The sequence below is a fragment of the Macrobrachium rosenbergii genome, chromosome 52 (genome assembly GCF_040412425.1).
Source record: "Macrobrachium rosenbergii isolate ZJJX-2024 chromosome 52, ASM4041242v1, whole genome shotgun sequence".
NCBI classification, from domain to species: domain Eukaryota; kingdom Metazoa; phylum Arthropoda; class Malacostraca; order Decapoda; family Palaemonidae; genus Macrobrachium; species Macrobrachium rosenbergii.
The window spans coordinates 26,257,742-26,281,099 of NC_089792.1; the positions used below are offsets into that span (position 1 = coordinate 26,257,742).

Consider the following 23,358-nt stretch of genomic DNA (forward strand, 5'->3'; position numbering starts at 1 on the left):
TTGCCGAGAACCTTCCTAGCAGTACCTTGTAATCAGATCTTGCGTTGATTGCTTGCAAGAGCTGCTGATAAATCCTTCACCAGCTCTGAAGGGAAGAGTTGTTTGGTTAAGGGAGCATACAAAAGCTCTGATCTCTGAGCGAGAGTCACTCCTGACGTAAGAAACGAACACAGCATAGCTCTCCTCTTAATGACACCTGCTGTGAAAAGGGCCGAGAGTTCGACCGTCCCGTCCCTCACGGCTTTATCGAGACAGGTAATAAGGTGCATCTGCGAGTCATTCCTCTGATCTGACCTCTCTGCAAGAGCTGCAAGAGTCCAATCCATCAAGCTGAAGACTTCAATTGTTCTGAAGATGCCCTTCAGCAAGTGGTCCAATTCCGAAGTGGACCACAAAACCTTGGCCTTTGACAAGGCTGTTCTCTGTGAAGCCAACGAGTCTGGAGAAGTCCCCTTGGGAGGAGGCAGGAACTCCCAAACCGAGAGCTTCCCCAGTCTCATACCACACGCTAGATCTAGAAGCCAACCTTGTCTGGGGAAAAGAAAAAAGTTGTCCTTCCTTGTTCTTTCTTCTTCAAAATCCAGCCATTCAGTGTTGAAAAGGCTTTCTTCACTGATTTTGCTAATACTGTCTTCTTGAAGGAAGAAGACTTTTGGGGTCTCCCCATCAAAATTGCGAGGGCGGACTCCGAGGAACGGGCTGTTGAAAATCATTGGGAAATAAGTCCGCCAAAGCGAAAGTAGTCTTTTCAGATCTGCAGCATGAAGAGTTTCTTGCGTCTCTTCCTCCGAGATCTCTTCCAAAGGATTAGCTATTTCCGATGTCGAGAGAGTGGGGGAATCGTGTGTAACAACATGTTTGCATGCGCCACGTATCGTCCAGCTTGCTGCGAGGGAGATGTCGAGCGTGGGGAATCGTGTGTGACGTCATGTTTGCATGCGTCACGCATGCGCCCAGCTTGCTGCGAGGAGCCTGCCACGACCAACCTTGTCACCTCCCGTCACGCTTGCGGCTTGCTGCGAGGAAGCGTTTATGAGCTGCAACCTGCAGCGAATCCGCGTCTTCCTTGTTGTTAGCGTCTTGCTGTTCTAACTCTTGTCTTACCCTCTTCTTGGGTCTGTTGACGTCCTTAGGTTCCTTTCCGTGTGTTTTTCTCTCAGTCCTTGCGACTTGTAAGAATCAAAAGAGACGCAAGGGACTGCTGCACTTCTGACAAAAACTTGACTTGTGGTGCCGCTTGCTGCTGAGGAACAACTGGAGATGGCACTGGACGAACTTCTACAACCTCGGAAACTTTGGCTGGGATCCTTTTGAGGATGAGGAGGTGACACCGTTTGCGACACGCCCCAATCTGGGGGTGGGGGAGAAGCGTGAACTGAAGTGATGTACACGTCTTCTTCCTCCGATGAGTTCTGCGTCTTACGCCTCTGTTTAGGTGCAGAAATGTCGTCTTCTTCCAATAGGAATTTCTCAGGAGAGCTCCATTTGCTGCAAGAGGGTTGTTGGAGCGTGACGGGGGACCTGCGTCTCTTGATAGGTCTAGAAATCTGAGATCGACGCCATCCACGTTTGGGTCTAGCGTCATCCGAAGATGAAGAACACGTCCTCATCTCGCCTTTCCTGCGGCGAGGGGGAGCGTCCTGGGATGCGTCAACAGGATCGCTCGAGGGGACGTCCGATCGTTGTTCAACGTCTCTCACCTCCCTTGGCCTGTCGGCGTTCCTTCTCCCAGGGGTTGGGGAGCATGGAAGAGGCCTAGGGCTAGGAGCGTGACAGACACGAACGGACGCACCCTCCACTGCACTAACACTGTCACTGAACTTTTGTTGTAAACTATGCACTGCCCCCCACATCACTTCTCTATCCGAAGTAAGGGATTGTACTGAAACTCCCAAGGCAGAAATAGCATTCATAATATCCTTCAAGGATGGGTTACTTACTCCGCCTCCGTCAGGAGGAACGGGTACTACTACCTTAGGGCTAGGATCAGGAATATTAGAATCAGACAAGTTAGAAAGGACTTGACTATCAGAAGACCTAGCTGACAGAACACTGAAGATCTAGCTCTCCTAATTCTGTCCTTCTCCAATCGCTGTACATAGCGATCATATTCTCTCCACTCTTTCTCAGACAAACGTTCGCACTCTTTACATCTATTATCAAATGTACACACATGACCTCTGCATTTCTTACAAACAGTGTGGGGATCAAGGGCAGCCTTAGGAAGCTGGGTCTTGCATCCCCTCACACACATTCTAACAACAGAGTCAGCCATCTTGAGAATTCAAAAACAAGTTCCAAATCGAAACCTACAAAAAATTGACAGAGAGAAAGAGAAATCCAGGAAAATTAATATCAGCGAAAAGCCAAAAAGAAAAACCAAACAATGGGTACTTCACCAAAGTAGACAAAGTAAACCAAAAAGAGCGAATTTCCAACGTGTTGACTAGAACGACGGCAGGAATTTCTGAGGACAATTGGGAATGGTTCTAGGTACCTAGTAGAGGGCGCTCAGGTATGGCCACCTGGCCATCTATTGGCGATTGCCGCGAATTTTGAATTTCTGCCGTGCGCGCGACGAATCGGCGGGATAAAGCTATATATATGTAACTACCAGGGAAGTTAGATATTTAAAAAAGTCATTTTTATATATGTAAACTTACCAAGTAATTACACTGCTGAATCCCAAATTGACAAGGAGGTGGATATGGATTTTTTTCTACCCCAAAAGCATTATGGGTGATAATGAGTTAGAGAATAGAAATTATTAGCACTGGTACAATGCTTGCTGTTCCTTACCTGTTAAGAGAGCTGCTACAGGTAGATACTGACTCTGGTTGGCGCTCATCTTAACCATGTAGGGTGTGGCAAATTAGCTTACGTTATGCCTGAAGGCTAACGACCTGGCGACCACTCTGATCTCGTGAGCCTAAGCTCTGATGGACATTAAGACCTCCTCTCCAATCTGAGAATAGGCTCTGTGATAAGATCCCTCAAGAAGAAAGATGAAGCCATTTTTTGACAGGGAACACGATGGATTTCTAACCGAGCACAACAGATTGCTCCTAGGACCTCGAATCTTCTCCATTCTGTGCAAGTAGTACCTCAGTGCTCCCACTGGGCAATTTTCTCCTCATCATCTGGGCCCCGGATTTCCATCAAGCTTTTAATAGTGAAGGAACGAGGCCAGGGTTGGGTTGGGTCTTCATTTTTAGTTAAAAAGCCCAGGGTGAATGAACATACAGCATCACCTTGGGAAAATCCAACTCTCTTGTCGAGAGCATGCAGCGGTCACTAATGCTACAAGGGAGAGTCTTCCTAGTAAGGTCTCATAGCGAAGCAGAACGAAGGGCTAAATCGGGGTCCTGAGAGCCATCTCAGGACTACATGCAAATTCCAAGAGATGGGCTCTAGTCCCTTGGATTTGGAGGTATCAAAGGATTTTATGGGTTGGACAGGTCTTGATTAGAGGAAACACCCATGCCTCTGTGCCAAAACACTGAACTCAGCATTGCCCTGTATCCTTTGGTCGTTGGGGAAAGATCCCTAGATGTCCTCAATTACAGAGGAAAGTCTGCAGTGTCTGCTACAGATGTCTTAGAAGACAAGATGTCATGTCTTCTACACCAGGTTCTAAAGATTGCCCACTTGGCTTGATAAAATTTGTTAGAAGAGGGGCGTCTACATTTCATAACTGCCTCTGAAGCTGCTCTTGAAAACCCCTTCTGTATGAGGAGTTTCCCAACAGTCTGAACCCTGTCAGGGGCAGAGTGGACAATCCTTGGTGGAATCTCCTGAAGTGGGACTGTCTGAGAAGACTTGACTTTGCGGTAGCAACCTTGGGAAGTCTGCCAGAAGCCTGAGGAGATCTGGGAACCATTCCTGCCGTGGCCAGAATGGGCCACTAGAGTCATCGTGACATTTGTGTGATTGCAGAACTTGTTGAGAACTTCCCAACTTCACTAACATTTTTACTCTACACTTTGTTCATCAGGACTCGTACTGATGCCCCTAACTGGGTTACACTATCCATTATTAACCCCATCTTTTGATCGAAATTATGCAAAATCTTCGACTTGAGGCTGGCAAAGGGGTTGGGTTCGGAAGCAAGGGAGCTGGGTAAAGGAGCAGGTTGAATAGTTGAAGGACTGGGAACACGGGAAACAGTGGAAGCAGGCATAGATAAAGCAGGAATAATATCATCAGAAGACTTTGCAAAACTATCTACAGCCCTGCTATCTACTGTCTTACTCTCTGCTCCAGTGGCCGCCTTACGTTTCCTGTCCCTATCCAGTTTTGCTAAATGAGACCCCAAAACCTACCATTCTTTTGCATCCCACTCTGAACATTCATCACAGGTTAAATGAATTGAACACTCTCATCCTCTACATTCCGTATACTTCACTTTTGTGAGTCTCGTATCGCAGCCTTTGCTGCAATAACATAAACTAGTTGCACCTGAGCCAGACATACTAAATCTAACAAGTCAACAACACATTTTAATAAGAGTCAGATTTGATGAAAGAGGTCCTAAATTGTGTTAAATGGTCTCGTTACGAAAACCTATCATAAACACAAAGCCGTAGGCTACCAATACTTCACCAAAAGAAGAATCTCCAATGGAAAAGTGCCAAAAATCAAAATCTAAGCTGACCGCTCACAACTGAACCACAGTCGAGAGCCGGCAGAAAACAACTGAGCTCTCTGCTGAAGTTGTTCCTCTCTTTCCTGAAAGTGGGCAGGGTCTAGTCACCTACACGGACACTAGCGCTACCATGAATTTCAAAATTTTTAAGCTGCTGGCTAGTAAGCAATGTAATTACTTGGTAAGTTACATATGTAAAATGAGATAGTTAACAAACAAGTTTTGAATATCTATACACTCTCTTTGATATTATTTAACATCAATTAGAGAAAGGCATCCTCTTCAGCAAGTACATAATTTACAATACCTGTATTTGTCAACAACAACTTTTGCTTCATCAAGCTGTGATGGTGTGCAGAGTAAATTCAATGGATTTGTAATTGTGAAGAAATGCTTTGCTCTGCCCACATAAGTTCCTTGGTCCCAACGGGGCTCATCTATGTTTACACGATTCATGTCTGGAATAAAAGAAAGTATTTACATGCTGGCCTGTAAGTTGGAAAACACAATATTAGAATCTATGAACATAAGAAATTTGTTCTGTAAATTTGCTCATAAAATAATACTGGTTTATAACACAAACCACTTTTTTCACTACATTTACAACCATCATATGTTGCCTTAAGAGTGCAAAAAAGTTGTCATAAGAATTTGCATCATTCAAAAATGAGGGGTTCACACTGACCATGCCCACACCTGCATATGCAACACTGCCTCACTTCCCATTGTTAGTGCACCAGAGAATCCAAGGGTAGAGTGACAGGAGGAGGGGGGGGGAGTTTACTCAGACCACAGTTAATGAGTTTGCATTGCAAAACATATTTTGGATTACAAAAAAATTGCATTTTTATGATAAAATAAAGTTTTATATATACTTACCCAGTAATTGCTTAGCTTAGAGCTTCTACTTGACGGCAGCTTAAATTTTGAAAATTCGCGGCAGCACTACTCTTTTGTTTATGTAGGTGACTAGCCCACCCACTTTCAGGGTAAGAGAGAGGAACAACTCAGCCAAGAGCTCAATTTGTTGATGCCCAAAAAGTGCATGTGAGGGGAGGAGGGTGGGCTCCATCCATAATTACTGGGTAAGTATATATCAAACTTTATCATAAAAATGTCACTTTTATATAAGTAACTTGCCCAATAATTACTTTGCTGAATCCATATTGACAGGCAGTGGGATTCATGGACACAATGTACTCCAAAACATTAATAAAGTTAATGAATTTGAGTAGAATAAAAATGGCCTAGCATTGGTACAATGCTTGTTGTTCCTTACCTGGTGAGAGAGCTGCTGCAGGTAGATACTGCCTCTGGGTGACGCTCATCTCAACCTTGTAGCGGCATGGTGTTATAGCCAGGGTCGCCTCTACTGAAGTGGGTACTTCGCAGCGAAGGAGTAGTCCAACTGCTGACAAAGTATTAACACATGCTTTTGTGACCAAGGACATTTCCGAATGCCAACAATGCAAACAATACTGCCCCTGCCCAGGGTGCAGTACAATAAACAAACAGAAAAAACAAACAGTCACCTACACCTTTCAATTAAAAACACACATAAATCCCATCCAACACTAAAAAACTGGTGGGCACTCCTGGTACATAGTATCCCCAAGGCTCCCCTAGGACTCAATCACCCTAAGTCAAGGGGAAGAGATTAAATAACGGAAGGATTACAGGCAGTCCCCGGTTATCGGTGGGGGTTCTGTTCTGAGGGTGTGATGATAACTGAAAAATGCCTTTTTTGACAAAATAACGTTTCACTTATACTTACCCGGTAGTTACATATAGCTGTCGTCTTTGACGTCACAGCAGTATTCAAATTTCGCGCTAGCGCTAGCGTTCTGTTGTAAGGTGATCCCTCTACCCCCGCCCTCTATCGGGTATCGGGAACCGTCCCAAGAACACGTCATAAGTTTTTGCCCAACTGCCCAGGTGAGGGGAGGAGGGAGGGTTATGATTATGTAACTACCGGGTAAGTATAAGTGAAACGTTATTTTATCATAAAATGTCATTTTCACTTATACAACTTACCCGGTAGTTACATATAGCTGATTGGCACCTTGAGGAGGTGGGGCACTGGCAGCTAATAAAATTCTTGGAATTATCTACTTGCAACAAGTTAGACATAGGTTCCTTACCTTTAAAGGTAGCTGACTCAGTGGTTACTGCCTCTGTAGTCTGCTGGCCTTTATATTGTGCCGAGAGGATATAAAGGGATCCGTGTGTCGGACACAATAAAAAACAGTACCTGCCGTAGAGAACATGGCTGCGTGCGGACAAGTCTGATGCCCTTGATCAGGCGCAGTACAACGAAACAACAACAAAACGAGGATCACCTAACATTACCATAAAACCAATACCAAAGATTAAAAACTGGAAGATACTAACACATCATGTATCTCCAGGCAACCTTAAAAACAACAACCCCAACACCAAGGTGAAAATGTTAGTTAAGGAGCGGACTCCTTTTCACCCTCCCCAACACCGTGTCAGTCGCAATAAAGGGCCCCAGCGTACTGCACTCTTCGAAAACAGTTTGCACGTCCACTAAATAATGCGATGCAAACACTGACTTGCATCTCCAAAAGGTGGACTTAACCAAGTCTTTCACAGATAAGTTTCTGCTAAAGGCTACAGAAGTCGAAACTGCTCTAATCTCGTGCGCTTTTACCTTAAGAATACTCATCTCTGGAGTCAGCACACTGCTCATGAGCTTCTTTTATCAGGCTTCTCAAAAAGAAAGAAAGGGCATTCTTAGAGAGAGGCCTAGAAGGATCTCTAACCGAGCACCAGAGGTGGTCACTGGGACCTCTGAGCTTCTTCGTTCTCTGAACGTAGAACTTGAGAGCTCTCACAGGGCAGAGGTACCTCTCGGGTTCTTCGGGACCGACCAATTGGGAAAGGTCCTTAATTTCAAACTCTCTTGGCCAAGGTCTAGACGGGTCTTCGTTCTTGGCTAAGAAACCAAGAGTAGACATACATACTGCCTTCCCCTTAGCAAAGCCTACTCTTTTGTCAATCGCATGTAGCTCACTTACTCTCCTGGCCGTAACCAGAGCTACCAAAAAAGAGTCTTTTCGTGAGATCCTTCAAGGAGATGTTCGCCATCGGTTCAAAGGACTGAGACCGTAACCATCTCAGCACTACGTCAAGATTCCACACCACTGGTCTCTTCTGGTCTCTCTTTGACGTATTAAATGATCTAATCAGATCTGAAAGGTCTTGACTCAAAGACACTTCAAGACCCCTATGTCGAAAGACCGAAGCTAACATGGCTCTATACCCTTTAATGGTAGGTACAGCAAGCTTTTTCTCTCTGTGGAGGAACAAGAGAAAATCGGCCATCTGGGCTATAGACGTCAAAGAAGACACACCTTCTCTTCGACACCAGGACCTAAACTGTGTCCACTTCGCCTGGTAAACATTGTCAGAGGATTCTCTTCTTGGCTTCGCGATAGCTTCCGAAGCCTCTCTTGAAAAGCCTCTCTTTCTGATGAGTCTCCTGACAGTCTGCAGGCGACAAGATGAAGAGCGGACAAGTTTTGGTGGAACCTCTGAAAGTGCGGCTGTCTGAGTAAATCTGGTCTCTCTGGCAGAAGTCTCGGAAAGTCTGACAGTAGGTTTAGAAGGTCCGGGAACCACTCCTGGACGGCCAGAATGGAGCCACCAGAGTCATCCTTACGTTTCGATGGCTTGAGAACTTGAGATGACTTGCCGCAGGATCTTGAAACGGGGAAAGGCATAAAGGTCCAGGTCCGACCAGTCCATGAACATTGCATCCACGAAAACCGCTTTGTTGTCTGGAACTGGAGAGCAGTAAAGGGGCAGCCGAGTCGTTTTGTCGGTTGCAAAGAGATCTATGAGCGGACGTCCCCATACCTTCCATAGCTCCTCGCAAACTAGGGGATGTAAAGTCCACTCGTTGGATAGGACCTGGTTCTTTCTGCTGAGAAGGTCCGCTGCTACATTTCTCTCCCCTTGAATAAATCTTGTTACTAGTCTGGTCCCGATCTCCTCCGCCCAAACTAGTAGCTCCCTCGAGGTCTTGTAGAGGGACCACGAGTGAGTGCCCCCCTGTTTCCGAATGTATGCCAGAGCGGTCGTGTTGTCTGCCTGGACCAAGACGCATTTGCCTTCCACTTCTTTTTGAAAGGCTAACAGGGCTAAGTGAACCGCTTTTAGTTCCTTTCGATTGATATGCCAGCTTCTCTCTTCTCTTTGCCACTGGCCCGAAACTTCTTTTGTCCCCAAAGTCGCTCCCCAGCCCTTGTCCGAGGCATCGGAAAACAGAGTTAGGTCTGGGTTCGGAAGCTGAAGAGGAAGTCCTTGTGACAGCCTTCCTTCTGACCTCCACCAACGGAGGCACTCCTTTATCTTTTCCGAAATGGCGAATGTGAAGGAGTCCGGGAACTGTTTCCTGGGCCACTTCTCTTGTAGGTAAAACTGCAGTGGTCTCAGGTTCAAGCGCCCCAGTTTTACAAACTTCTCCACTGAAGTTAAGGTTCCCACGAGGCTCATCCATTCGTTCGCGGAACAAATCTTCCTCTGCAGAAAGTTGTCGATCTTCTGCAGGCATGAGGCTATCCGTTGGCTGGACAGAAAAGCCTGAAAAGTCTGAGAATCCAGACTCACTCCCAAATAGACAATCTGCTGACTGGGAGTAAGGCAAGACTTCTTCTTGTTGATAATGAGGCCTAGAGACTTCGTTAATTGAAGAGTCTTTGATAGGTCCTCCAAACAGCTCTCCCTCGAAGCAGCTTTGAGCAGCCAATCGTCGAGGTACATGGAAACTCGAATTCCTTCCAGATGAAGATGTCTGGCTACTGACAACAGGACCCTTGTGAAAACTTGCGGGGCTGTCGAAAGACCGAAGCAGAGGGAACGGAACTGATACACCTGTCCCTCGAAGACGAACCTCAGGAACTTCCTTGAATCTAGGTGTGTATCGGAGACGTGAAAATAAAGCGTCTTGGAAGTCTATCGAAACCATCCAATCCCCTGATGTAAAGACGCCAAGACCGACTGAGTTGTCTCCATGGAGAATTTTGTCTTCTGAACGAAGACATTCAACGCACTCACGTCCAGGGACGGGTCTTCATCCCCTGATGCTTTCGTAACCAGGAACAGACGATTGTAGAAACCTGGAGATAGAGGGGCATGAAGCAGTTCTATCGCTTCCTTCTCCAGCATGGCTCGGACTTCTGAGCGAAGGGCGTCTAGTTTCGCGGAGTTGTGCGAGTATGCCTGTAAAGAAAGTGGAGCCTCCACTAAAGGAGGTTTGGAAAGGAAGGGGATAGCATATCCTTCCTTTAAAACTTGGATCGTCCAAGGGTCTGCCGAGATCCGTTGCCACTCTTGCCAGAACCTTTGCAGTCTGGCTCCTACAGCTGAATGGAGGACAAAAGGTTCATTTCTTCTCTGGGGCCGTCGAGGTTCTAGGCGTGGCTTTGCCTTTTCCTCTGGCCCTGCCAAAAACACGTCTAGAGGATCTTCCTTTATACTGTCCAAACGAGAAAGCGGGGGACGAAACACCGCGCACAGAAGCGGTAGGAAGCACAGGTCTTTTCGCTTTCTTGGCAGACTGCAACAAAAGATCCTGGGTTGACTTCTGGGCTAACGCCTGGGAAATAGCAGCAACCAACTCTTGCGGAAACAGATGTGCCTTGTTCAAAGGAGAAAACAAGAGAGCCGACTTCTGGTTAGAAGAAACACCTTTTGCTAAGAAGGAGCACCAAAGTTGCCTCTTTTTGAGAACCCCTGTCGTAAATAAAGAGGCCAGTTCTACTGCACCGTCGCAGATGTCCCTATCAATGCAGTCCACTACTCCTACCACATCATCCAAGAGCTCGGAAGGAAGATTAAAATCCTTAATCTTCCTAGCTAAGGCCGCAATCGCCCAGTCCAGGAAGCTCACTATTTCAAGAGTCCGAAACACGCTCTGAAAACTTGATCCAGTTCGGAGGACGTAAAGAAAACCTTCGCAGAATTGCGCGGTCCTCCTACTGGCATCCATGAGACTGGAGAAGTCCCCTGTGCGGGAGGCAGCCACACCCAGGGAAAACATTTCCCCAGTCTCGTACCAACTCCGGTTACGGAAGGAACGACGAGGAGGAGGAAGACAGAAGACGTTCTTTCCAATTTCCCTCTTCTTGGCCAGCCAAGCATCCATCTCCTTAAGGCCTTTCTTCGCCGAGACGGACAGGACAAGTTTGGTAAAGTCTGAAGAAGAAACAGAAGCCTTGTCCCTCTTGTACTGGGACCCAGGAGACGGAGGAGCCGCAGGCGAGAACGAATCAGGGAAGTTCTCAATAAAGAACTTCAAGAGCTTCTTGTAAGAAGAGAGTTGCGGAGACTTCTCCTCCTTACACTGCTCCTCTAAGCCAGAGAGGAGTTCGTCAGAAACTGGGGATAAGTCCAGCTGGACAACGTCTTCATCCAAGTCTCCTTGAACTGAAACTTGAGTTACACGAGCGGGGGCTGGAAGGCTCGTGACATATTCTTGCTGTGTCACCGAAAGAGTTTGAGCCTGTTGAGGAGCCATCGGAGGCGCCAAAGGAGGCGCAGTTGATACAGCAACCGGTGGTGGCGCCAAAGGAGGAGCCGTCGGTACCACAACGACAGGTGGCGCCAATGAAGGCGCAGCGCGCGCGCTACCGAGCGGCAGACAGAGTAGTCGGGCGGGCGCCACTGGTATCACAGGAGGCGCAAAGGCACAGCAGCCAAAGGTGGCGCCAACGAGGCGGCGCAAGCGGAGGCGCAAGCGGAGGCGCTACCGCGACAGAAAGAGGAGTTGAGGTGGGCGCCGCTGGCATCGTGAGGAGGAGCCAAAGAAGAGACTTGACTTTTAGACAAAAGTTGTAAAATCGAGTCCAAACGGGCGTTGATTCCGTCAATCACAAGCTGTTGAGGTCCATCGAATGCTGGAGCAGGCGCCACAGGAACAGGAGTCACAGGAGTCGCTGGCGCCAAAGGAGCAGACCTCTTAGATGCAATCATCTTATAGGGAGGCTCAGCCGAAAACGAATGAGACGAGTCCGATGAAGAAAGCCTCTCCGGTTCTGCCCAAAAGCTACAGGAAGGGGTAGGATCCTCCAGAAGAGCCTTCTTCTTAGGTATCTTCAATGGTGAAAGCAGACGAGACCTCTTCAAAGGTCTAGAAGCATCGCGAAAAACGCCAACCTCTAGGCGGGGAGGAACTCCAACTGGATCCACTGACACTATCCGCTCCTCACCTTTTCGTGGTGAGGGCCAGCAGCCTGGGAAGCGGCAACAGGACTGCTTGAGGGGGCAACTGCTCGGGAGCAGGTCCCACTCACCTCCTTTCGGTTTTCGGCATGCCTTCTCCCTGGAACCTGGGAGCCTGACAGGGGCCTAGACCTGGGAGCGTGAATGGGCCGAGAAGCTACCTCCTCCACAACACTTACACAAGGCACAACACTTGCATTATCACTGCGGTCTACTAACCGCTGCAAATTGTCCCCCATTTTCTGCATGGAAGACATAAACGCATTAAGGACTGACACGGTATCAGGATTGGGAGAAACGGTGTCCGGGGCAGGTAAAACTACAGGAACTACAGGGGGAGCAGGGTTAATAGGGTTTACGAAAACCTCTTGACTACCTCCTGACCTCGAAGACCTAGAAGAGGCCTTCCTAATCCTATCTCTTTCTAGCTTCTTCATGTACTTCCCCAAAGCACTCCAGTCAGACAAAGTTAGTAGTTCACACTCGTTACAAGTCAAGTCAGCAGAACATTTTTGCCCCTGCATGAAAAGCACGAAGTGTGCGGATCTAAACTAAGCTTAACAAGCCTGGTTTTGCAGCCTTTGCTGCAAAACCGGATACCACTAGAACCAGAATCAGACATAATAGTCTAACTAATAATAACGCTCAAGCAATAACTAGCGCCAGCAAAAAACAACAAACCGAGTACTTCACCAAAAAAGGAACTAGAAGTTCGAATTGTTGAGAAATACTACCAGCAGCAGAACCGTATTACGGTTCGCACGGCAAAAACTAATGACGTGTTCTTGGGACGGTTCTCGATACCCCGATAGAGGGCGGGGGTAGAGGGATCACCTTTCGTAACGCTAGCGCTAGCGCGAAATTTGAATACTGCCGTGACGTCAAAGACGACAGCTATATGTAACTACCGGGTAAGTTGTATAAGTGAAATTGGCGATTTCGGTGCCTTTTCCGCGATTTTCAGGGCTTATCGGCGCCAAAAAGCGCCGATTTTCTGTTATCGGCACCTTTGTTAGGTATGTATCGGCACCGTTAAGCAGAAACTGTGCAATTTTTGGCGCCGAAAATTGCCAATTTTCGTTGCTAGACAAGTGCTGTAAAACCGGATCGCTGTTAACCGAGCCCGCTTCCGAACCGGGACTGCCTGTACTTCCTATACTTCATCACTTAACACTACGCCAGCCACGGACAAAGGCCCTAATCTACTGCATTTTTCCTAGACTGTCTCTATATCTCTTAAGTAATGCATTACGAAAACTGATTTACATTTCCAGAATGTAGACTGTAAAATTGAAGAAAGGGAAAGATTATGTTTAAAAGCTATCAAAGTAGCAACTGCCCTCACATCATGGGCTCTTACCTTCAGGACAGGTGATTTATCTTCGTTAATCTGGGAGTGTGCCTCCACAATGAGGTTGCTCAAAAAGAATGAGAGTGCATTCTTGGATAGTGGCCTCGATGGGTTCTTCACTGAGCACCACAAGTTACTTGCTGGACCTCTGATTTTCTCCGTTTGCTAAGGATAATATGATGTCTGATAAACTTTTAATAGAAAAAGAACAAGGCCAAGGTTGCACCAGATTCTCGTTCTTTGCAAGAAAACCCACTGCATACCCTTGGGAAAATTCAATCCTTTTGTCCATTGCGTGGATTCCACTAACCCTTTTAGCCAAAGCTAAGACCACTAAAAACAAAGTCTTTTTAGTAAGGTCCCTCGGTGAGGAAGAACGCATGGGTTCGAAGCAGGGACTCATAAGCCATACAAGGACTACATCCACGTTCCAAGGACAAGTCTCTTCTCTTTTTACATTTGGTCGTATCAAACAACTTGATCAGGTCGGAGAGGTCCTGGTTCATACAAATATCTATATCTCTGTGCCCAAATATGGAACTAAGCATAGATCTATACCCCCTTATCGTTGAAGAGAAGAGGCCCCTGAAAGATCTTAAGTACAACAGAAAGTCTGCTACTTGTGCTAAAGACGAGATGTTTTGTCTTTTACACCAGAGTCTAAAAACTGCCCACTTAGCCCAGTAGACTTTGTCAGTAAACTTACGTCTACATCTAGCGATAGCTTCTTAATTTAGCAGGAGAAGAAACAAAAGGCACATCAACATTACAGTGAACCCCCTGTATTCGCGAGGAATGCGTCCCACACATAGCTAAAATCTGTGAATACTTAAAACCACGCTAAAAACACTTAGAACTGCCCATTTTGATAGTTTAAACACAGAAAAACCCTGTAAAAATGCATATGCCTGAGCAATTTAATAGTTTTATCACAAAAGTGCATTTATTCATGAAAATTATATGAAAATACAGTAATTGGTGAATATTTCTTAGTGAAAATACTGCGTAATGGGCGAATTTTCTGCAAATAATGGCTAGATATGTTCCACAGAGAAACCCAAGCTGAATTTAATGAGTCCGCGAATCATGAGAACGCCGAATATGTATTTTTATAATAAATGAGGTTTTGTACATACTTACCTGGTAATTATATATATAGCTGTAGTCTCTGACGTTACGCAGAAAATTGAAAATCAAGTCGCAGCGCTAATGAATGGTCACGTGATACCCCTTCCCACCGCCCTCTACAGGTGAGTGAGAGGAACCATAACCCAAACTCTTCATATGTTTATGCCATACCTGCCCATGAGAGGGGAGGAGGGTGGGGCTTTGATTATTATATAATTACAGGTAAGTATGTACAAAACCTCATTTCATTATAAAATTATATTTTAATGATAAAATAAAGTTTGTTCATACTTTTTCCTGGCAGATATATATATATAGCTGTATTCTCCAAGTCCGACAGAATTCCAAAACTCGCGTTTGAAACGCAGTGGGGCCAGGTGTTTAGTACTTATTCCCGCTGTGGGAGGCAGGTATCAGGAACCATTCCCATTTTCTATTCAGATTTTCTAGTGCCACTGTCTCCTGAGGAGGGTGGGTGGGCACTATGATTATATATATCTGCCAGGTAAGTATGAACAAACTTTATTTTATCATTAAAATATCCTTTGTTAATGCGACTTACCTGTCAGATATATATATAGCTGAATCCCACCATTGGAGGTGGGAAGAGACAGAATAGGATTTAGGAAACAAATATATGTGCAGGCGATTGACGCCTTGGTTCCTTACTTGTTAGCATAGCTGACTTCGTGATTACTGTCACCCAAGCCTGACGTTTGCCAGCTTCTGCTTTACTAGAGTCTCCAGCAAGGTAGTGACCTATATAGCCGGTGAGTTCTAGATGATCTGTCCACGGGGCGTGACCACAATGGGACTAGATCATAAGACCATATTGTGAGAGCAAAAGGAGCAACGACCAACCACCTGACCGAGAGCGCCAACAGGACCCGCCGAATATTATCCAGCAAACCAGATCGGTGGAAGCCCAATGTCTTTCTCCTGAACCAACTTACAGCTTTCAGACATGCCCTCTCCCTGGTCCTGGGAGTCCGACAGAGGTCCAGGCCTTGGTAAGTTAGCATAGCTGACTTCTGTGATTACTGTCACCCAAGCCTGCTTCTGCTTTACTTAAGAGTCTCCAGCAAGGTAGTGACCTGTATAATTCTGGTGAGTTCTAGATGATCTGTCCACGGGGCGTGACCACAATGGGACTAGATCATAAGGCCATACTGTGAGGGCAAAATAGCAACGACCAACCACCTGACCGCAGAGTGTCAACAGGTCCAGCCAAAGGGGCAAAACTCGCCAGATCGGGGAGAAGCCCCTGTAACCCTCTTGCAGCTTTCAGACATGCCCTCTCCCTGGTCCTGGGAGTCCGACAGAGGTCCAGGCCTAGAAGCGTTATGGGACCGATCTGACGTAAAAAAACAAAATCAAGATTAAAATATACTTCCTAACCTCTAAAGGATAGGATGAGTATCGCGATTGGCCTTTTGGTTCTGCCCCTGTTACACTGTGTCTGCAGAAGCCTGCTTCTGCAACAGGTCCTGCCAGCAAGGGACGCCAGATCGGTGGGAAGCCCCGTAACCCTCTTGCCTTTCGACTTGCCCTCTCCCTGGTCCTGGGAGTCCGACAGAGGTCCAGGCCATAGAAGTGTTATGGGGCCGATCTGGATAGGAGTGCGGAAACATATGGTCCTAGCGAATAGCAGTCTTCGTATGTCGTCTTCACGTCCCGCAAGTAATGTGAAGCGAACACCGAATTGCTTCGCCAGAAGGTGGTACCCAGAAGATCGCTAAGGGACATGTTCTTCTGGAAAGCCACCGAGGTTGCAATGGCTCTAACTTCGTGAGCCTTAACTTTCAAAAGACTCAAGTCACTGTCTTGAACGTTGGAAAGCCTCCTGAACGTACTCTAAAATGGTGCTTCTTGGACTAAAAAAGAACGCCAGTGCATTCTTAGAAAGAGGCAACCGGCCTCTTGACAGAGCACCACAGACTGTCTGCTAAGGACCTCAACTTTCCTGAGTCTTCTGCAAATAAAATTTGAGAGCCCTGACAGGACAGAGGACTCTTTCTGGTTCTTGTCCGAGAGTTTTCGTCATACCCTTAATCTCGAAGGTCCTGGGCCAAGGGGTTCTAGACGGGTTCTCGTTTTAGCAAGAACATAGGGCTTAGAGAACATACTGCATTATGGCCTCTAAAACCTACATGATTATTGATAGCCTGAAGTTCACTAACTCTCTTCCCAAAGATGAAGTCTGAAGTCTGCAGAGCCAGAGCAGTTAGGAAAATAACCTTCCTTGTCACATTCTTGAGAGAACGAAGAAAGAGGCTCAAGGTATTTGACATAAAAATTTTAGAACGACATCCAGGTTCCAGGGAGGCGTCCTGGAATGAGGTACCTTGACAGTCTCAAAGGATCTCAAGAGATCGTGAAGATCCTTGTTGTCCCTGATAGTCTGAATGCAGTTAGATCAGAGCGGGAAGTTTTGAGGTACCTTTTGAAATGGGGCTGCCTGAGCAGATCTACCAAGGACGTCCCCATAACCTCCACAGCTCCTGACATACTTCCTCAGTGAAGGGTCCACTCGGTCGGTAGAAGCTGACGCTGTCGACTGAGAAGGTCCGCCGATATTCTCCACTCCTGCAACGAAACCTCGTGGGGATCGTGATCCCCGCGCATTGGCCCAAAGCAGGATTTCCTTCGCCAGGGCGAACAGGGACAGGGAACGAGTTCCTCCTGTTTCTTGAGGTATGCCAGGGCTGTGGAGTTGTCTGAATTTACCTGTACGACTCGGCCTGACACTTGGCTCTCGAAGGAAAAGGGCCAGCAGGATCGCCCTAATTCCTTGAGATTGATGTGCCAGGACACCTGTTCCCCTCTCCAGGTGCCTGACACTTCTTCCCCTCCTAGTGTTGCTCCCCATCCCTCCCTGGGCGCGTGGGAAAACAACACTAGGTCGGGCTCTGAAGGCGTAGAAAACCCCTTCTGCCAACCTCGAGGGGTCGAGCCACTACCTCAGGTGAATCTTGAAAACGGGAGAGATCTTCAGGGTCTCCTTTAGATTCTCCTTGTTTATTCAGTTTTCCGTCAGGAAAAACTGGAGCGGCCTGAGATGAAGTCTTCCCAGGAAACAAACTTCTCCAGAGAGAAATGGTCCCCAGCAAACTCATCCATTCCCTCACTGAGCATGTTTCCTTCCCTAGGAAGGATGAGACTTTTCTAAGCATTGCTGCTGACGTTCCTGGGATGGAAAAGCTTGAAAAGCCACTGAATCCATCTGAATCCCCAGATAGACGATGGACTGCGTCGGGATCAGATGGGACTTTTCTTCGTTCACTAGAAGTCCTAGGGACTTTGTCAACTCTAAATTCGCATTTCAGGTCCTCCAGACACTTTGACTGTGAAGAGGCTCGGATGAGCCAATCGGCCAGGTAAAGCGAGATACGAATACCCGCCAAGTGAAGCCATCTCGCCACATTTCTCATGATAATCGTGAAGATCATGGGAGCTGTGCTTAGCCCGAAGCAAAGAGCTCTGAATTGAAACACTCGTCCCCCGAGTACAAACCTCAGGTACTTCCTCGACTGGGGATGTATGGGAACGTGAAAGTAAGCGTCCTATAAGTCCAGAGTGACCATCGAATCTCCTGGTCTTAATGCTCCTAAAACAGACTGGGACGTCTCCATCGTGAACTTCTCCTTCACCATGAAGCGGTTCAGTCTGCTGACATCTAGGACTGGTCTCAATCCTCCCGACTGCTTCGGAACTAGGAACAGTTGGTTGTAGAATCCTGGGGAGTCCAGCTCCAGGACTTGCTCCACAGCTCTTTCTTGAGCATTTGCTCTAATAGCTCGAAAAGGATCTGTTGCTTCTCTTGATGGAATGAGGACGACAGATCCCTGGGCGACGTGCACAGAAGTGAAGAGTCGAGAAAGGGGATCTTGTATCCTCTCTCGATAACTTCAAGGACCAGGTGTCTGCCCCTCTTGCTCTCCAGGCTCGCAAACGAGAGAAGCCTGGCTCCTACAGGTGTCTGGAGGCGCTGCAAGTCACTTCTTGCCCCTAGGTTTAGGCGGGCTCCGCCTCTGGAAAGACCTCTTCCTCGGGAGAAGATCTCGAGGAAGAAGCTCCTCCACGAAAGGGCTTCTGTTTCCTGGAGGTCTGACCCGACAACGACGACAAAGGGAATGCTGGGCGTTTGACGAGTGGGCCAAGAGGTCTTGAGTGGCCTTCTCCTTCAAGCTGGAGGAGAGATCCTGATCAAGGACTGGGGGAAGAGATGGCTCGAAACGGGAGAGAACAGCAATTCTGCCCTCTGCGACGGAGAAACTGACTTTGCAAAAGTATGATGCCAAAGGCATCTGGTGTTCCCAGGCGGTCACCCATCCAAGTACTCCAGACCCAACGTTGCTTAACTCGCTGATCGGACGAAACGCGCATCCAACGTTAGGCTGTAAAGTTACAGTCCAAGGCCCTCTTCTTCAAGAGGCCCGTATAAAAGTGGGAAGCCAGTTCCTCCGAGCCATCCCCTGACTGCCTTGTCCATGCAGTTCAACACGCTGGACAGCTCCCAGGCTGATCGAGTCGGGACTCCTAATCCTGACGCCTAGAGCCCCCAAACACCAGTCCAGGAAATTGAAGACCTCCATGGTTCGAAACAGTCCTTTCAAATGGTGATCCGTCTCCGACATAGTCCAGGACACTTTGGCAGCCGACAGGAGGGACCTTCTAGGCGCGTCGACCAAGCTAGCGAAGTCTCCCTGGGACGATGAAGGAACTCTTGAGCCGACGTCCTCTCCGGTCTCGTACCACATACCTGCCTTGCCGCCAGCTTGGACGGAGGCAGGGCAAAAGAAGTCTTGCCTTGGGTCTTTCTTTCCTCCATCCAGGTGTTAACCTTCTTGAAGGCCTTCTTCGTCGCCAGAGACGAAGTCATCTTGACAAACCCCGCCGCTCTCCTCGTCTAGGACGAAGCAAACTGCGAAGGAGGATAGAGGGGGGCCGAGGGTTTGAACTTGTCGCCAAACAAGTCCATAAGAAAAACCGGCTAACACCTGGTAGTCCGTAGACGAGGAAGGGGGAGGCTGCTCAAGGACTGCAGGCTCCGACTCATAAGAGATTGAAGAGGGAGAAAACAGAGAGTCTCCCAAGGCCTTGGGAGAACGGACGCCTTGCGGTCCAACACGCAGATGGGATCTACGCTTCCCGCAGTCTTTGATTGCTCTGAAGCGTCCACGTTGAACAACCAAAGAGGCGTCCTCCCGAGAGACCATCCGAGCGTCCTGCACGGGCAGCGAGAGGAGCGTCCTGACGAGCAGCTACCGGCGTCCCAGGATAGCTGCTTGCGGAGCGCCACGATGGCGGTCCAGCCGAAGCGCCCTGCACGGCAGCGAGAGGAGCGATTGCTGACGAGCAGCTACAGAAGCATCCAGGATAGCTGCTTGCGGAGCGTCACGATGGCGGTCCAGCCGAGCGTCCTGCACGGCAGCGAGAGGAGCGTCCTGACGAGCAGCTACAGAAGCATCCAGGATAACTGCTTGCGAGCGTCACGCTGCAGCAGAGCGAAACGCTGCAGCAGAGCGCCACGATGGCGATCCAGCGCGTGGTGAGCACGACTGGGAGACGGCATGCTTGACAGAAAGGCCCCCAGTCAATATATTGTGAAATAGGCTACCTAAACCTTGGGAAGTCTTAGCACCCGCTTAGCCTACGGGTACTAGTTATACAAATTTGGCTGCGCCTTCGCCAGGCGGTAGATATAAATCCTCTCGGCGAGATAAAAACCTATTCTCGTCGTTTTAACTAAAATTATGGTAGGTTATCTCCTCACCCTGACTAAAACTAATGTTTGATACGTGCCGACCTGAGTAAATTATGGCATCTTAAACGTTTAGGTCCGCCGAAGGGCGCTTTGAACTCGGTGGGGTCGTTTGTTTACTTTTTTTACTAAGAGGCAGCCATTTGCCCTGGGAGCCCGACAGAGGTCACTCGCCTAGTTCCGCTGCTCGGTAGACTATCTCCAAAAACAAACCTTACATTTCACTTTAATAACTCCATAAGTGTTTGATTTTGTTGTAACAACATAGATACTTAATTTTATTGGACATATCCTCTTCAGCAAGCTACTTACGAAATCCGTTTTCAGGCGAAAGTATCACTTTGATTGACCCCAAATTGTTTCTTAAATTTATTATCGCTGACTCGCTCAATCTATGCACCTCCACAATAGTTATTATTTTGTTAGCCATCTTCCAGATGCAAAACCTCCAGGAGCACTATTAGTGCGAGAATGAAATCCTGAACTAATAAATTTCCAGCTTGGTGGGAGGCAAAGTCACACTTTATCATTTATCAAACAAACCTTCACACTCATGCATATATTGTGAGGATCTACCGAAGCTTTCGGGTAGCCTCACCTTAAACTCATTCACACAACATACTCTGAAGCTAGCATAACTAGATCCAGACATCATCCAAAGAGCAATCAAAAGCAAAAAACAGTCCACAAAAGCGCCATGCCAATCCACAATCCAAAGACAAAAACCAAAAGTCAAATAGAATACTTAAGTGAAAATAACGAGTTTACGAAATCCAAAGACGGAGGTACTGAAAACAGATGTTGACAGTACCGCGACAGAGAAAATCTGAATAGAAAATGGGAATGGTTCCTGATACCCGCCCACGGCGGAATGGGTACTAAACACCTGGCCCACTGCGTGTACATGAGTTTTTGGAATTCTGTCGGACTTCGAGAATACAGCTATATATATATATATCTGACAGGTAAGTCGCATGAACAAAACGGGGGGTTTATTGTATTAGGCGTCTGATTAGAACCCCGGCTAGCTAAAGATTTTACCTCAACTCTAGAAGCCACTTCCTTTTACGGTCTCTCTCTAATTTAGAAAGGTGAGAAGCTAAAGTTTTCCATTTTTTCTCATTCCTTCTTTACACTCCTTGCATATCAAACCAATAGAACATATGTCCCCTACATGTAGTACACAAGGTATGCAAGTCATAGGAAGCTTTACTCAATCAAGTACTGCAGCCTTTGCTGCAATACTGAAAACTAGAAGAGCTAGAGTCTGACATGGTCACTAGCAGTAAAGTAAAAAATCAGATTCTCCAAGCTATCTAAATAATCAATGCCGAAGGCTACCGGGTCAAAAATACTTCACCAACAGGGAAGATCTCAACCAAAGAATTCAAATTCAGCTGTGTATCTTAACATCGTGTGTGGTCTTACGCCAGCAGAAACAAATTGAGCTCTTGGCTGAGTTGTTCCTCTCTTTTACTTCGAAAGTGGGTGGGGCTAGTCACCTACATACAGTAAACCCCAGTATTCGTGTTCTCACGATTCGTGGACTCACGTATTCACAGATTTCTCTGTGGAATGTATCTACCCATTATTTGGGGAAAATTCACCCATTCGTGGTATTTCTAACTAAGAAATATTCACTAATTACTGTATTTTCATATAATTTTCATGACTAAATGCACTTTTTGTGATAAAACTATTAAAATACTCAGGTATAAGCATTTTTAGTTTTTTTTTTTAAACTATCAAAATAGGCAGTTGCAAGATTTTTTAGACGGGTTTTAAGTATTCGTGGATTTTAGCTATTCGTGGGGGGGGGGGCATTGCAGCATGCATCCCCCACAAATATGAGGGTTTACTGAAAACAAAAAAGTAGCGCTGCTGGGAATTTTCAAAATTTAAACTGCCGTCGAGTAGAAACTCTTAGCTTGGTAATTACTGGGTAAGTTACCTATATAAAAACATCATTTGTTCACTACAATCCTACAGTAATGAATAGCAGGGAAGATGAAGAAAGAACCATACACGACAAAGTTTGCACATCAAATCAGACTGAAGGGAGTGGCAACAAATTATCACCAGCAAGCTGAGTCATTAATGGTGACATAAAGATCATGACATGAAATATATAATGATGTAGATGAATCTCCCATCAGTAACACAATACACCATAAAAATCATAAAATATGACAAAACAGCTAGATGATTATAAGCAGCACCACACAAGCAATTTTGTAAAGGTTGAATTAGAATAGTATCTCATGCACCTGCTTGAAGGATGCCAGCAAGCTCCAAATTGTGTTTAAAGTCCAAAGGTAACGAGATACAACACACTTCATCTACCTTTTACCTTCAACTGGGATAAGTCCACACTGATTTGTCCAAGACAGTTCTTATAAAAACCTGGCAAAGCCAAAAGGAAACTGAATTTCTGGAGGCCCAAAAGTCTTCAAATTGTTCTTATCAAGGAAGAGTCCAAAAGAGAGCAGAATTCTTGAGTACACTGGAGATTTAGTCTGACAACCCTTACAGGACAAAGAGGGTCATCCTCATTGGAGGAATTTAGAATGGGGATACTGAAGGGAGCTGTCATCCTGTTAAGGGCACTCTGAAGATAGAATCTTAGCAACAATAACTTGGAAGTAAGAGAAGCTTAATGGATTACCAATGCTTTAAATGAAATACATTACTGCATACAGCATGGAGTTTGCCAACATGATATGAGGAGGAGCATGCCAGCAGAAGCAGTTTTTAAAATTAATCAAGGAGCACTCCATAAGTGGCTTGTAAGGAAGTATGGTCGAGCTCCAAAAAACTAAGGCCAGAAACTGTGAAAGTAGGGCTGCTTTAGGAGTGTCATGCAGAGGGGTAAGACCCTGGATCAGTCTGCAACTAAGTCCAGGAGGTTTATGAACCACTCCTATTAGGATCAGAGAGGAGCAATGGACGTCATCCATGCATTCAACAATGCCCAGATGGTTACAAGGGTCTGCCAGAGCATACTAGAGTGGTGGAAAGCAAAGAGATCCAGCTGATCTCATGGTTTGAGCATCCTATCTCGAGTCAAGCCACAAGGTCTAACTGAGATAAACAGTACGCCAGAAGCCTCAAAATCCTAATCAACAGCATATGCACTATAGTCAAATTTCAACAAACAGCCCGAGAGACCACGAGACACATCACTGTTGTTCACAATGACATTCCGAGATACCTCACAAAACA

The 23,358-nt window shown here is 46.7% G+C and overlaps 1 protein-coding gene across 6 annotated transcripts in view; it reads right to left on the bottom strand.

The window, feature by feature from the left end:
- Sfxn1-3 (Sideroflexin-1-3) overlaps nucleotides 1–23,358 on the bottom strand; it is a 100,775-nt gene that overhangs the window by 71,048 nt on the left and 6,369 nt on the right. For 4 of the 6 annotated variants that reach the window (XR_010851581.1, XM_067095996.1, XM_067095995.1 and 1 more), the window contains exons 1-2: nucleotides 5,925–6,111; nucleotides 4,953–5,103 (exon numbers count right to left, since the gene is read on the bottom strand). Coding sequence is in view for 5 of the 6 variants with exons in the window: in XM_067095996.1 (XP_066952097.1) it covers nucleotides 4,953–5,103; nucleotides 5,925–6,096 (323 nt within the window). In the remaining variant the exon portion in view is untranslated. Of the gene's footprint in view, nucleotides 1–4,952; nucleotides 5,104–5,924; nucleotides 6,112–23,358 lie in introns of those variants that run through there. The other 2 variants (XM_067095997.1, XM_067095998.1) reach the window with 1 other exon arrangement.